The 15,138-nt window shown below is 37.3% G+C and overlaps 1 protein-coding gene across 3 annotated transcripts in view; it reads left to right on the top strand.

Moving 5' to 3' along the window:
• LOC126778469 (ATP-binding cassette sub-family C member 4-like) overlaps positions 1–14,760 on the top strand; it is a 36,361-nt gene extending 21,601 nt beyond the window's left edge. Inside the window, exons 9-27 of one of the 3 annotated variants that reach the window (XM_050502069.1) lie at positions 114–359; positions 1,621–1,768; positions 2,093–2,235; positions 2,915–3,067; positions 3,932–4,125; positions 4,510–4,710; positions 4,986–5,194; positions 5,726–5,889; positions 6,175–6,401; positions 7,652–7,802; positions 8,483–8,609; positions 8,989–9,092; positions 9,364–9,481; positions 9,559–9,798; positions 10,395–10,581; positions 10,903–11,075; positions 12,494–12,593; positions 13,295–13,435; positions 13,668–14,760. In XM_050502069.1, coding sequence (XP_050358026.1) covers positions 114–359; positions 1,621–1,768; positions 2,093–2,235; positions 2,915–3,067; positions 3,932–4,125; positions 4,510–4,710; positions 4,986–5,194; positions 5,726–5,889; positions 6,175–6,401; positions 7,652–7,802; positions 8,483–8,609; positions 8,989–9,092; positions 9,364–9,481; positions 9,559–9,798; positions 10,395–10,581; positions 10,903–11,075; positions 12,494–12,593; positions 13,295–13,435; positions 13,668–13,712 — 3,071 coding nt within the window. In that variant the 3' untranslated portion in view covers positions 13,713–14,760. Of the gene's footprint in view, positions 1–113; positions 364–1,599; positions 1,769–2,092; positions 2,236–2,914; positions 3,068–3,931; positions 4,126–4,509; positions 4,711–4,985; positions 5,195–5,725; positions 5,890–6,174; positions 6,402–7,651; positions 7,803–8,482; positions 8,610–8,988; positions 9,093–9,363; positions 9,482–9,558; positions 9,799–10,394; positions 10,582–10,902; positions 11,076–12,493; positions 12,594–13,294; positions 13,436–13,667 lie in introns of all 3 variants that reach the window. The other 2 variants (XM_050502053.1, XM_050502060.1) reach the window with 2 other exon arrangements.
• Positions 14,761–15,138: the final 378 nt, after the last annotated feature.

Below are 15,138 nucleotides of genomic sequence, written 5' to 3'. Positions count from 1 at the left end.
ATATTAGCTTACTAATATTAAGAACGTAATTTAATGAATTTTACAAATATCGCCTTAAAGTAATTGGGGTTTTTTTATTGTGCAACTAAAATGATCGACGAATTTTTTTTCAGGAATAGCACAAGTGGCTGAAGCATCAATATCTATCAAACGACTCCAAAGTTTCATGTTGTATGAGGACACAAGCAAACCGGTGCCGGGTCTGGCGGATATAATAACGTCTTCAAAGCGAAAAGTAAAAGAATCCAAGGAGAAAAAAGTAGAATCTGCTCCATTTGTCAAAGATGTCCCGGAAACCAAAGATACAACTCCCGTCCAAAATTTAGGTCAAGTTGTAAAGAAAGATGACGTGAAAGCAGGTAAGTGTTACCATATGAATTGTCTTTTAAATTTGACATTTCAAAAAAATAAATGCAACAAAGTAGGTTGGTTGTCTTATACTGTTGACACATTGTGGGGTCGTTTATCTAGAAAATATTAATAGCTTAGTTTTCAGGACCCAATAGCAAAAATAACTATGTATTTTTGTTTTTTACAACTGTAACCTCACGCGGGCCATGTTGAGGACATTTATCATTTATTTATTTATTTTAAATCGGTAGGCAGGCCGGCAAATGGGCTACCTGATTGTAAGTGTTCTCAAACGCCAATAGGTATTGGTACTGTAAGAAATGGAGCCGAGATGGCCTAGTGGTAAGAACGTGTGAATCTTAACCGATGATCGTGGGTTCAAACCCGGACAAGCACCACTGAATTTTCATGTGCTTAATTTGTGATTATAATTCATCTCGTTCTTTACGGTCAAGGAAAACATCGTGAGGAAACCTGCATGTGTCTAATTTCACTGAAAATCTGTACCACCACATGTGTATTCCAAAAACCCGCATTGGAACAGCGTGGTGGAATAAGCTCCAAACCTTCTCCTCAAAAAGAGGGAAGGAGGCCTTTAGCCCAGCAGTTCACAGGCTGTTACTGTAAGAAATATTAACAATATTACAACGCCAATAGAGACCACCATGGAAACTAAGTTATGTTACGTCCTTGTGGTACCAACACAGGCGGCCTTACACAACGCCAATGAAACCAAGTCAATATGGTTCATACGAATGGAACATGCATGTGTTTTTTTTACGCAGGCTACTTCGCCATCGCACAATTGACCACCGCCATAAAAAATTCTTGCGCAAGAATTTTAATTATACAATAACTCTAAAGATAAAGTCCTCGTTCTAAAGTTATAAATAATACAAAAAAATATTAAAATCATAAACATACTATTTAACTGTTTTTAGTTTAAAAATTATGAAATTATTATACCTATGTAATATCTACCTCTTCTTCCTGCCCTTATCCCATTACGTGGGGTCGGCACAACATGTATTTTCCTTCCATTTCTCTCTGTCACTTGTCATCTCAGTACTTACCCCTTTCATACACATATCCTTTCTTACACAATCCATCCACACTTTCTTCGCCCCCCCCCCCCCCCCGTACCCTATATCGATTAACATTACTAATATCAACCAAGAAAGGTGAATTGTTCAATCCGGACGAAGTCTAGGCTATATATAGAGAGGTTATTTGATAATTGCTTATTAGATAAGAGTGATGCACCGCTAGAATCAGGCGAGGAAGACGACGAGGAATTGGCAACTCGAGTTGAAGAGGACGCGAGAGGAGTCAGACTTAAACACGCTAACGCCAAGTGGATCATCTCCCACGCTGAGAACACGCTGACCGACCTATCGCTTACTGTCAAGCCTGGCAAGTTAGTATAAAAATTTAATAAAAAAAATATATATATTCACTAAATGCATAAAAATATAAAGGTATTGGGAAAAAATAAATTAATTAATACCAACTTTTGGCCACTGTTCTTAAGAACTAGTCAATAGTAACTGTGTCGCTGCAAACTGGTGGTGAACTCTCTATTTCCTAACAAAAAAGTTCAATGAGAAATCGACTTTACTCTAACTTTTTCTTAAGGCTACTGAGATATCTTAATAGAAAAACCTAAAAATTGTTAACGCCGATCTAGGAATTAAAATAAATTAAGTTTAATAAAAGTTTTAATTACCTATTAATTTTGCAGATTAATAGCAGTAATAGGTCCGGTAGGAGCCGGAAAGTCTTCGTTACTGCATGTTTTGCTGAAAGAGCTACCACTTCAGTCCGGCAGTGTTCACATCGGTGGTACTATTTCCTATGCCAGTCAGGAGCCATGGCTTTTTGCAGGTAAAGAAGTTATAAAAAAAAAACGTATATATATTTTTGTAAATGTTTATGATGATAATGACGATGATCGATGCGATGCGACAAGACAAGTCGCTTTAGTGACATATTTTTAGAATAACTTACAACTAATATTTTTATAATAACTAAGATATCCCTATGACCCTGAAGATTTACTGAAGCAACGCTTATTTCACGAACTAGAGCTAACATGCCTATATAAATTGTAAATTTAGATAAAAATAAAATAATATTATTGCTTTCGTTTAAACAAAATCGCATTGAAGGCAAACTACTGGTGGTAGAGCTTTGTGCAAGCTCGTCTGGGTAGGTACCACCCACTCATCAGATATTCTACCGCAAAACAGCAATACTTGATATTGTTGTGTTCCGGTTTGAAGGGTGAGTGAGCCAGTGTAATTACAGGCACAGGGGACATAAAATCTTAGTTCCCAAGGTTGGTGGCGCATTGGATATGTAAGCGATGGTTGACATTTCTTACAATGCCAATGTCTAAGAGCGTTGGTGACCACTTACCATCAGGTGGCCCATATGCTCGTCCGCCTTCCTATTCTATAAAAAAAAAAAAAAAAAAACTTGTTATGAATGAATTTAAAAAAATAAATAAATAACTAAACCAGCGTACCGTTTCTTTCCACTGACGAATGATGCTGTTTCGCAGGCAGCGTGAGACAGAACATACTGTTCGGGCAGGCGATGGACCGGCCGCGGTACAACGCGGTGGTGCGGCGCTGTGCGCTCGACCGGGACTTCTCGCTGTTCCCGCACGGAGACAAGACCGTCGTCGGCGAGCGGGGCGTCAGTCTCAGCGGAGGTGACACACTAAAACATACTGCGATATAGTTCAAATTACAAGAAATTCGGTGTTTTTATAATAATCATATCTTTAATTATTCAGGCAACAAGGCCCATACTTTTGGTACAAAAAATAACATTACATAACATACATTAATAATTAGAATCACAATCACAAAAATAATAATAATTAAAATATATAAGTGCTAAAAATGCTAAAAAATGAGCTAAATTAATTGACATAAAAAGAGCAAATAATACACATATATACTGAGATAAAATAAAATAAGAAATTAAATTGATCGTTTTGCCTGTACTTATTTTATTAGGTAACCGTTTTTCCCCTGTTCTGTTTCTCTTCATGCGTTCTTTGTCAGCAATGAGTGAAATATTTGAAGTATTATTTGTATTGATATGTAGAAGTAATTATACAATTAAGATAAAAAATATAACGCATAATACTCAGAAATTGATTTGCTGATCACGTCAAAGCCAGCATTTAAAAAGGCTATAATTAAAAGAGATAAAAATTCAACTTAATTACTATAAATACAATACACACTTACAAAAAGAAAAACACACTCACACACTCAAGCCCTCATACAGACTCATTCATTAGATTCTCATCTCTTAATAGTTTTACTGTACTTCTTAATTAGTAATTTAATATATGTTTAAACTAATTTTGTAATCTTATTTTGGTTTTAGTTAAATGTTAAATAATACTTTAAATAATAAGGTATGCATATTATCTGTTGAATTACCGAATAAATAAATATTAAAAAAAAAAATGAGAGAGGAAGAGCTACCATGATCTAGTTTATATTGTTTATAACATTATGCGGCATAGTACCAATCTGCGTGTTGTTGCGTTACGTAACAGGCCAGCGCGCACGCATCTCGCTGGCCCGCGCGGTGTACAAGCGCGCCGACATCTACCTGCTGGACGACCCACTGTCGGCGGTGGACGCGCACGTGGGCCGACACCTGTTCGAGTCGTGCGTGGTGGGCTACCTGCGGAATACCACGCGCGTGCTCGTCACGCACCAGCTGCAGTTCCTGAGGGACGTCGACCAGGTCACGACACAAACATTTATTTTGAACACTAACTATGAGTACCATAAGTTATTGTTTATATTCGTTTCAGTATTATGTATATATATCATCATCATCATCCTTTTCTCGTCCACTGCTGGATATAGGTCTCTCCAATGGCACGCACCTGAGCTCGATCTTCAGCTCTCAATCTCCAACTGCTGCCAGCTACCTTGCATATATCATCACTATGTATATATATATATATATATATATATATACATAGTATATATATATATATATATAGATATATGTATATATATATATGTATATATATATATATATATACATATCTATAGTAAATAATAATTATGTACCCATATTCATTATAAATACAATACAAATATAAAACAATTTAATCAACAGATTATTATATTGAAGAACGGTTCAATAGCGGCCGCGGGTGACTTTGAAACGCTAAGCGCATCCGGTCTCGACTTTGCGACGCTACTGGCGAGGGACGAACAGGAGGACGAGAAGCCCAACGCCGAGGACAAACCTAATGCGGACAACGAGGAGTCGGTGCTGCAAGGCAGCTTCAGAAAGAGACAAATGAGCATTCATTCTGTAAGTTTGTGTATTTTGTGTATATATAAATTAACAGTGAAATCCCAACTCAACCCTCGTTGTAATTCTCAGTAAGACGGAACGAATTGCTACTCCCTTCCGCTGAACCCCTAAATACGCGATATCACCAACAGACTCCTTAAGTCGAAGTTGGTAAAATGTAAAGACTGTCAATTCCCCGAACTCGTGTACTTGTGTTTAAACAAAGACCCCTCGTGTCACGTAACGTACGCCTCAGAAGTTCGACTTGTGTACTCAAGTGGTGCTGACGGCAGGTGAGCTCGGTGGACAACCTGACGGCGACGGCGCCGCCCGAGGGCGGGCGCGAGGAGGCGGAGCTGCGCTCGGCGGGCGCGGTGTCGGGGCGCGTGTACGGCGCCTACCTGCGCGCCAGCGGACACCCGCTGCTCGTCACGCTCATGGTACTCGTGGCCGTGCTGGCGCAGCTGCTGGGCTCCAGCTCCGACTGGTGGACGAGCTTTTGGTGAGCTATTGATTCTTAATGGCAGAGTAATCGTGGGGTTGGTGGTACTTATCTAGATGGGCTCGAGTTCGATTTACACTAGAACTTGATTTTATAATTGGCCCATGAAATCTAAATTGATATATTCCTTCATCCTTGTGTCCATTGTTACAAAAACTCCTTTACTAGCAACAATATATACAGGAATATTGGCCACGACGGCCTCGTTGGTCTAGTGATTAACTTATAAGGCCGAAGGCACGAACGTTTTGGGGTTAAACCCCTAGTCAGGTCAGTAAAAAAAAATATTGGATCTTTCTGTCGAACAATTTGCAGTCGGCAGTGTTTCCATTCTCGTGCCTCAGATATTAAGTGAAGCCGTTGGTCAAGCCGTTGAAAGTGCTCTTCTAAAAGCGCACACACTTATGCACTATGATATGTTTCGTGCAGATAACTATTCTCTCCTGAGAATGGACGTGGCTGAAATAGTTCAGAGCCATTTGCATTTGCTAAGGGAAGATATTTATTGTATTCTGTGCGCGTTCTTTAAAGGGTCAACCAAGAGGAAGATCATCCAAGATCAGTAATAGAAAGCTTAGATTCGCAAAACATGACAAACCCACTGCAGTTTACATCCAACTTCACGAGAGCGCTTCCTGAAGATGCATACTTTAAATCTGGTCTAACTAGATATCAATGCATTTATATTTATACAAGTGAGTGTTGATTTTGAAATAATGTTTAGCTTTCTTTTTATTTTATTATATTATTTCTTGAATAGTAAATAAAAGAGTATATTTAAAAAGCGGTTTTAATTACTCAATTGATTATGATGCTGACCATATATCACAAATATATATGTTTTGTCAACCCTAACTCAATCGAAAGTGAGTCGAAACTACAGATCTATATACATTAATTTCATATCTGCTCTGAAGAAAGTCCCACCTAATCTATTATATTTTTTTTTATTATGTGTTCGCTTAATTTATTTTTTTCAGTTATGGTGGTGGCGCTAGTGATAGTCTCCCTACTCCGCTCCTTCATGTTCTTCTCGATGGCGATGCGAGCATCGACTCGCCTGCACAACAACATGTTCTCTTCCATCACGCGGGCACCGATGCGGTTCTTCCACACCAACCCGTCCGGAAGGATCCTGAACCGGTTCTCTAAGGACATGGGGGCTGTAGATGAAGTGCTGCCGTCTGCTCTACTTGATGTATTGCAGGTCAGTCATGTTGAACGTTCACCTACAAACAGTAACAGCTGAAAACTTTATAAGTTTCGAGTCATATTATGGGTTAATCTCTATGAACAATAAATTGAACTTAAGTTTTTAATGTTTTTAAACATAAAAATGGCAACTGTCATTTATCTGTAAAAACTAGACAAATGACATTTCTGTAGAAAATTTGAAGATCAACACAAATTGCATTAATAATTTTCATGTACCTGTTGTAGTTTGGGTAGCGATTATTACTTTACTTTAATACTTTATTGTACATCACAACCACAAAGAGAAAAATACAAAACATGTATATTGCCTAAATAAATGTACAATTATGGCGACCTTATCGCTACACAGCGATCTCTTCCAGGCAACCGAGTGTAAGTAATTACAGATAGGATATGGGGTAGGTGGTGGTATGAATAAAATAATATTAATATTTAATTAAAACAAAACAAATCATTAAATGTAAATATAAAATACACATATTATACATATATCCATAAATAAATTATATTATCAGTACATACAAAATTATATTATCAGTACATACAAAATTATAAGTATATGATATAAATACATACTATATACAGCAACAACGAATAAAACGATAATTCCTCAAACATAACAAAAAAGAAAAGCAAATGAATAATACAAGAAATACTGAAATAAAAGAAATTATTGATAAAGATTATTTGGACATTCTCTCAAAAAGTAGGTGACATTAATATAATGAGAAAAATGACAAACAATCAACAACTTGTGTATATACCACAAAACTATATTAAATAATAATATAATATGAAATTCTATATTTGTTTTATTTATTTATTTGGGAAACATACAGCATAATATAACACAAACATTTGATAACAAAATAAGTCTCACATAAGCCAACAAAGATTCCACTTTAACATTGAAACATGGAGTGAACCTAACAAGAACAAGTTATTTAGCAAGTATTAAAGTATTTATATACTTTAATACTATAGTATTAACAAGTAATTTAAAAAGCATAACAAAAAAAAAAGATAAGAATATTAATGACAAATACAGTTTTTTAAGGCTTCTAAGAACTTAAATAAATTTATGTTAAAAATATCTATATTAGTATAACGTATAATCACATTAGTACTTTTTGTGTGTATCCGGAAGTAACAAAGAAACCCTCTATATAATATTAATAATATTTTAATCATGTATGAGAATTTAACCTTATAGAACATTGTAATATAAATTAAATATTCCAGATCGGTCTCTCGCTGATCGGTATAGTGGTGGTGGTGGCGGTGGTGAACTATTGGCTGCTGGTGCCGACGTTGGCCATCGGGCTGGTGTTCTATGGGCTGCGTATCTTCTACATCGCCTCGAGCCGCAGCATCAAACGCCTCGAGGGTGTGAGTGAGTCATCTCTGAGGCTAACTGCCATGACCCTTGCTATATCATATACGTACACCACCATTCATTATAATATTTAAGTTACATTCGATTCAGCGTAGTAGCTTCTTGTATATTTATTTTTATTGTGCAATAAGTGTAGTGGACCTTAAGGTGAATGTTTTAAGAGCGAGTTTTGCTTACCCGTGCGCCCTGTGACTTAGTAACTGTGTCATTATATTTGATATGATATGCTAAGCTATAATTGCTATATACAAGTACACGCTTTATTTATTCGATCATTATAATGTCTGTAAAATGAAATTTTAATTACCTTAGAATCATTTTTATTTTTTTTATTTTAGTAGCCTTCGGCATCACAAACGTATTCCAGTAGTATATTAGTTATTAGTTTATTTCAAATATATAAATAAGTAAATTAAAACATTTACATATTTTAAAACTTGATATCGTCTTTGTGTACAGAATCAAGTCTGACAAAACACTATAAATCTTATAATAATTTTAACCAACGGTGGAGCATTGTGCTTATCTACCTGGGTGGGTAGAACCCACACATAACCTACCGCCCAACATGATTACTCTTGAAAAGTTTCGAGCCACTATAAATACAGACACTTGGGAGTTCCATCTTAGAATCCCTAGTTGGCAAACTCCATTATAGTTGATGCGTTTCCCCACAGCACGTAGTCCTGTATTCTCTCATCTCAACGCGTCTCTGCAAGGCATCACTACGATACGAGCTTTCGGTGCTCAGGAAGCTCTTATAAGAGAGTTTGATAACCATCAGGACCTCCATAGCTCTGCTTGGTGAGTGTTTCATCAATTTGTACAAATAGTAAATTATCACTGGGCAAAGCATTGTTATCGAAATATTTCGTGTCATTTTTCTTTCTCACTTCACTCACATACACAGAACTCTATCATTTGTTGCATTATCTATCATGTTTTAATAGGTTAAGTTTTTGACAATATGTAGAAAATCATCGTTTTCATTGTACTAACCTATATTTAATATAGCTTCCAAAATATCAACATAAATTCTGTATTCAACTTAGTTTTTGACTTGTGATATTATGAATATCAAATAACAAAAAAAATTATTTTTGTAATTTTACAAAAAATTTTACTTCAAATATGATTTTGAAATTGACAATTTGATTTACTACAGTAATGATCCTTGTTATAGGTATTTATTCATAGCGAGCTCCCGTGCATTTGGTTTTTGGCTGGACCTTGTGTGTGTCGTTTACATAGCTGTTGTCACACTGAGTTTTCTAGTGTTCGGTCAAGGTAAGAAAATATTTATTTGAACACACAAAATTAATTAAATTAATTTTTCTATACGTTTTTGTTTAATTAGTCTAATATTATTTTTTATTAGTTATAGTTTTTTAATAGTATTATTTATTATTTATTCCAATTACTTAATAAATAATACACATCTAGTAATGACAAAGCTATTTTCATTATCTTGTTTTTAGTAATTTTGATATTGCTTCGGTTATACAATTCATTCACTTTAACTAATTTTTAATAAATGTATTTATTTTAATTTTTATAGAAGAGTATGGTGGTAATGTGGGTCTGGCCATAACGCAGGCGATGGGTTTGACCGGCATGTTCCAGTGGGGCATGCGACAGTCCACCGAGTTAGAGAACCAAATGACAAGCGTTGAAAGGCAAGGCAATTGATTTTGATAAGTCTTTATTTCATACGAATGAGTCGCCCTTAGTAAAAAATTTATTTATTTTACAGAATACAAGAATATTCGAACATAAATTCGGAACCGCCATTAGAATCGGAACCCAACAAGAAGCCGCCGCCATCTTGGCCAGATAAGGGCCGCCTGAGTTTCAATCACGTGTTCCTGTATTATACGCCCGAAGAGCCTCCGGTCTTAAAGGACCTTACATTGGAGATACTGCCTAAAGAAAAAGTTGGAATAGTCGGTCGCACTGGTGCTGGAAAATCTTCACTAATAAACGCGCTGTTCAGGTTGGTTCAGGTTCAGTTAAGCTGATATCAGGACGGATGGATGTTTGGATGATTGCTACTCTATGGAGACCCCTTCCCTCTCACGCGGGCGTAGCTGTGGGCAGAGTGTTGAGAGCTGTATTGTAAAGTAGTGTTTTAGTAAACTTAAAATAAAACTGGGCTTCTGTCAAAACTATTAAGTTACTACAATGTTTTCATAGTTTTAGTAGTACATAGTTTTTTTTTTAATCAGAGGCTTTTTTTTTGATTCTGGTCTTATTTAAAGGACCATCACGAGGTTGCACTGTTTTTTAGAACTTCATTTATTTACTTGTTTAAGAAGTTTCACTGTGTATATACGATAAGAGAATTGAGAGTAAAATTTGAAGGATTCGTCACATTTCTTTGCACGAGAGAAAAGAAAGATATGACGTAGAGAGAAAAAGACCACATTTTAAGCATTTTTTCTTATATCATTTGTACCGTATAAACCGCTACGCTGCGTGCGCAATTTTTTTCTATATCCAACGCTATTTGTGCAGCAGTTGCCTATTTTTCCGGTCCCGACTTAAATGTTATGTTAATATTATATTTAATGATTATTGTTTCTTTCACAGATTAGCTACAATCGAAGGCGAAATTATAATAGACGGTCGTGAGACGTCCACTCTGGGTCTACATGAGCTACGCAGTCGGATATCTATTATTCCACAAGAGCCCGTTCTGTTCTCTGGCACCATGCGCCATAATCTAGACCCCTTCGATGAGTATCCGGATCAAGTTCTGTGGCGGGCTCTTGAGGAGGTTTGTGCCATCAAATTCAAATTATTACAAATATTACTTTCTTTAACGCTTATACGTTTTTGTTGTTAGTTCATAATAAGTTCACTGGTAGCGTTTTACACTCATATATATTTCCTTGGTTGTACAATAAAAAAGGTTTTAACTTTTTATATTAGAAATTTTAACAATAACCTAATAAAAAATATTTGATAATATCACTTTGAGTGATAAATGATGATGAAACAATTTAAGTTATTCAAAATGCATGAAAGTGTTATATAATAACCCGCAATGGAATATTTAGCCACTGGTATTTAAGAGCTCGGCGAACGCGCGTTGCAGGTGGAGCTGAAGGAGGCGGTGACGGAGCTGCCGGCCGGGCTCAGCTCGCGCATGTCGGAGGGCGGCGGGAACTTCTCGGTGGGGCAGCGCCAGCTCGTGTGCCTCGCGCGCGCCATCGTGCGCCGCAACCGCCTGCTCGTGCTGGACGAGGCCACGGCCAACGTCGACCCGCAGTCAGTACCCACCTGTTGTGATGATATCATTGTAAATGTGCCGCTCTCATTGCTTTGTAACCTAGACAACTTAAACATGCATGCTTTACATTAATTCTTAGTAGTGGATTCTACCGACTCATACTTGAGTGAAAGGCTTTGTGCAAGTCCTTCTGGGTAGGCTACCCGGAGTTCAATTAGGGATATGCAACCGGAGGAAAAGGGCGTGACATACGCTCAAATCCTGGATCGAGCTGAGCATGGAGTGAAGGACTAGGATCTGGGAATAAGCGGCGGCCTTAAAGTCCGTCGTTCGGTGACGGGCCAGGATCCTCGAGTTGCCGAGGGCCCAAGCGGAGCAGGCAGAAAAGTTGGCAGCCAAGCTCCACACAGACTTAGATGGGATCGTGGTAACACCTGAGGGTCACGGGCCTCGACGACTCCGTCTCCTTAGAGCGGCTCTTCGCAGCTGTCTCTTCACGGCGAGGAAAAACTTGGCCGATCGTCAAAGAGGTGCCGAGGATCACGATCCTGGAGCAACGACCGTTGAGCTGCTTCAGGTGCATGGGCCTTGACCACACGAGAGTGCTCTGCCCTTCGGAGATTAAGCGAAGACTTCTGCTACCGCTGCAGTTCCGACGGCCACAAATCCTCTGGCTGAACAGGCAAGCTACACTGCACCGTTTGCGGAGAGGCCGGCAAGGATGGTGGTCCCTGGCAGCCGGACCACTGCCAGTATGAACGATGGAAGCCAATACAAATGATCGAAATGAGCGCAGTCCGTCTCGTTAAACACCACTGGGTCGGTTCGGGTCTCTCAGAGGCTCAGTTCGAGTTCAGAGCGGGCCGTTCAACGATCGACACGCTGGGCGCCCTGAAGTGGTGGCCCAGGGGCAGGTGGTCTTAGCGATATCGTTAGACGTTGCAAACGCCTTTAACAGTCTTTGATTCGAGACAATCAGGGGTACCATGGGGTGCCGAGCTCTGATATCATGGGCTGCCGAGCTATATGAGAAGACTGTTAGAGGCCGGGTACCTCCGGGAGTGAAAGTCCTCGAGGGACGAGTATCACCGACGTTGATTAAGGTGCAGGCCCACTACTACTATCGTCCAGGGTCGGTGGAGGTTGGAAGGATCAGAGCTCTAGCCCAGCTAGCCCCCTGGTGGGTCTGGCGAGACTGAAGACAGTACGTCCCCACTTGTGTCGCTGGGTTAAGAGAAAGCAATGCACGCTCTCGTTCAGGTTAACGTAGTTGCTTACTGGTGGATGTCGTTACCAGACGATGTAATGGGAGGCCGCTGCAGCCCCGCTTCGCCGAAGAAACCCGGGGAAAAGAAAATATAGCGAATAAAGTTTTTTTTAACAAATATACGAAGTAAGATATAAATAAACTTTTAATAAATAATATCATTTTAATGGTTCTTTTGATCTTCCACAGAACGGATGCTTTGATCCAAACAACAATAAGGAACAAATTCGCGGACTGCACTGTACTTACCATCGCTCACAGATTACACACTGTCATGGATTCCGATAAGGTAAAACATTTACATTTCTCGTTTACACTATTTGTTGACAAATAATATACAGATATTATACAATGTGTTTCAGTTCTTTCTACTTCAATAAAATACAGACGTACAAACAAAACTTTTTTTTTATAGAATAGGAAGGCGGACGAGCATATGGGCCACCTGATGGTAAGTGGTCACCAACGCCCATAGACAATGGCGTTGTAAGAAATGTTAACCATCGCTTACATCACCAATGCGCCATCAACCTTGGGAACTAAGATGTTATGTCCCTTGTGCCTGTAATTACACTGGCTCACTCACCCTTCAAACCGGAACACAATAATACCAAGTACTGCTGTTCACAACTCTTGAATATACTTTTCGAATGATTAACTATATCATCATCAATAAAATAAATCGTCTTAACAAATTAAAGACTTACGTATAGACCAATAAAATGTGATTGGCTTTTTCTGTCGAAGAATCTCAGTAGCAGTCCGGAGTCCGGAAGTTGGACGTCCACTCCCGTGCCTCTAAAAGCACGTGAAGCCGTCGGTCCTGCGTCTGAACTCTCCGATCGTGTCGAGAGTGCACCTATGTTTGCGCACACACTTGTGTACTATATGTACTATGCAGTTGGCTAATCTCTCTTGAGATGGGCCGCCGTGGCCGAAATCGGTTAGGAGGACATCATTATCATATTATAGGTGATGTTTGTTTATTAGGTACTGGTTATGGACGCGGGTCAGATGGTAGAGTTCGACCACCCGCACATGTTGCTGCAGAAGGAGGGCGGAGTGCTGCGCGGCATGGTGGACCAGACCGGCCGGGCCATGGCCGAGACTCTCGCTAGAGTTGCACTACAAGTAAGTTTTAATATTGAATCAACATATCTCTGTCTATATGGGAGCTGGCGAAAAAATTATACTGTTTTTTTTTTATTTGTATAAAAGTACTAAATAATTACATCAGTACTACTTCTGAGGTTTAGATAATATTTTTCGATTACAGGTTTCAGCCCATTTTTCAGAGAGACATACATAAACAGTTGTTGCCCCGTTATATGAATATTAAAAACCCGCTTTTATTTTGTTTCAGGCGTACAAAAAAAAGCACTCACAAGAAACAGAAGAAAAGGAATGATGCTTCCTAAATTGTAGAAAATTAGAATGATTATTTACTTAATTAATGTTAGATTATATAATATTGAAAGATCTAAGTCGTATGAGATTATGCTTCACAAAATGTATTGTGGTTAAAATGTCGTTTACATAATTTTAACCTATGGTTAATTAGGGGTTGATACTTAATGCATTATATTAACCAATTTAAATATATATTTTTTTAAAACAAACAACTCCTAAATCATTATAGGTTATATTTAATGGATCTTATTATTGTTAAGAATAGAATATAAATTAATATTATGTGAGTATATAGAAACGAAATTGTTTGTGCCGTTAAAACGCTAAATTAGACGAATCTTAATCAAATTTTGAGCTTTTATAACGCTCAAAAGACTTGAGAATAATGTTCCTGATATAAATTATTATTATACCGAATAATTAATTATTATAATACAGCGAATAACATATTTTTACATATAGTTTATCCAAGGTTGAAGAGAGGATACAATGCTATAAACTCGTAATATGTTTATTGGGGTTAATTGAATTTCAGGATTCCGGAAACGGTTGTAGTACTTGGCACGCATGAAATTATTCAGCGTTTGTTTTCTAACAATTTAATAGAATATAAACAATATCGAAGATTATAGCAACTCGTATGTTTCTCTTTAAATTGGGTAAATTAGCACTAGTAATCTCGATAAGGCTTTTTATATGCAAGTACGGTTTGTGTACTTAAATGTGATCAAATCAAATTAACTCTTTACTTATTATCAGGATTGCGTCACGTAATCATGTGCTATGATTTAATTATTATAATGTACTTATAACAATAATGTTGAAATTTTTGTGATTTTTGGTTACCGTTGATGAAGTAGGTTTTGATCTGTGAGAAACTTTAAGTTATTGTTAAAGTTTCGCAGGGTGATTCCTAATGTTACTAAAGAGTAATATGTGTGATATTGATTATAATGTGTCCAGTGCCTGGCTACTTATAAAACTTATTTTTAATGAGAAATTGTTAGATCATTATTACAACGAAATACAATTTTTATATTTGCTAACCTAGTGTTTTATTTTGTCTGTAATCTTTTAAATAACATTATCACGCTTTTTAATCCCAAACGTCGAATACCCTCGAACCAATAGACAACATAAGCTTCTCTAAGGATTAATTATATCCGAAGTGAATAAGTGATTTATGAAAGTTACTGACAACTGGCCATCTTAATTATTAATTCTCTAGGTAGTATATAATATATATATATAATATATATATATACTATAATATATATATATATATATATATATATATATATATATATATATATATATATATAATATATATATATATAATATGTCTTCGATTAACCGTCCGTTTTTTAAATAAGAAACTACCTTAGAAATTTCAGTCACGTTTTTATTCAGCTAGTTCTAAAGTT

The sequence above is a fragment of the Nymphalis io genome, chromosome 2 (assembly GCF_905147045.1).
Source record: "Nymphalis io chromosome 2, ilAglIoxx1.1, whole genome shotgun sequence".
In the NCBI taxonomy this organism is placed as follows: Eukaryota; Metazoa; Arthropoda; class Insecta; order Lepidoptera; family Nymphalidae; genus Nymphalis; species Nymphalis io.
Note: the sequence above shows the minus strand (reverse complement) of the source record. Positions and strands in the feature narration are given on the sequence as shown.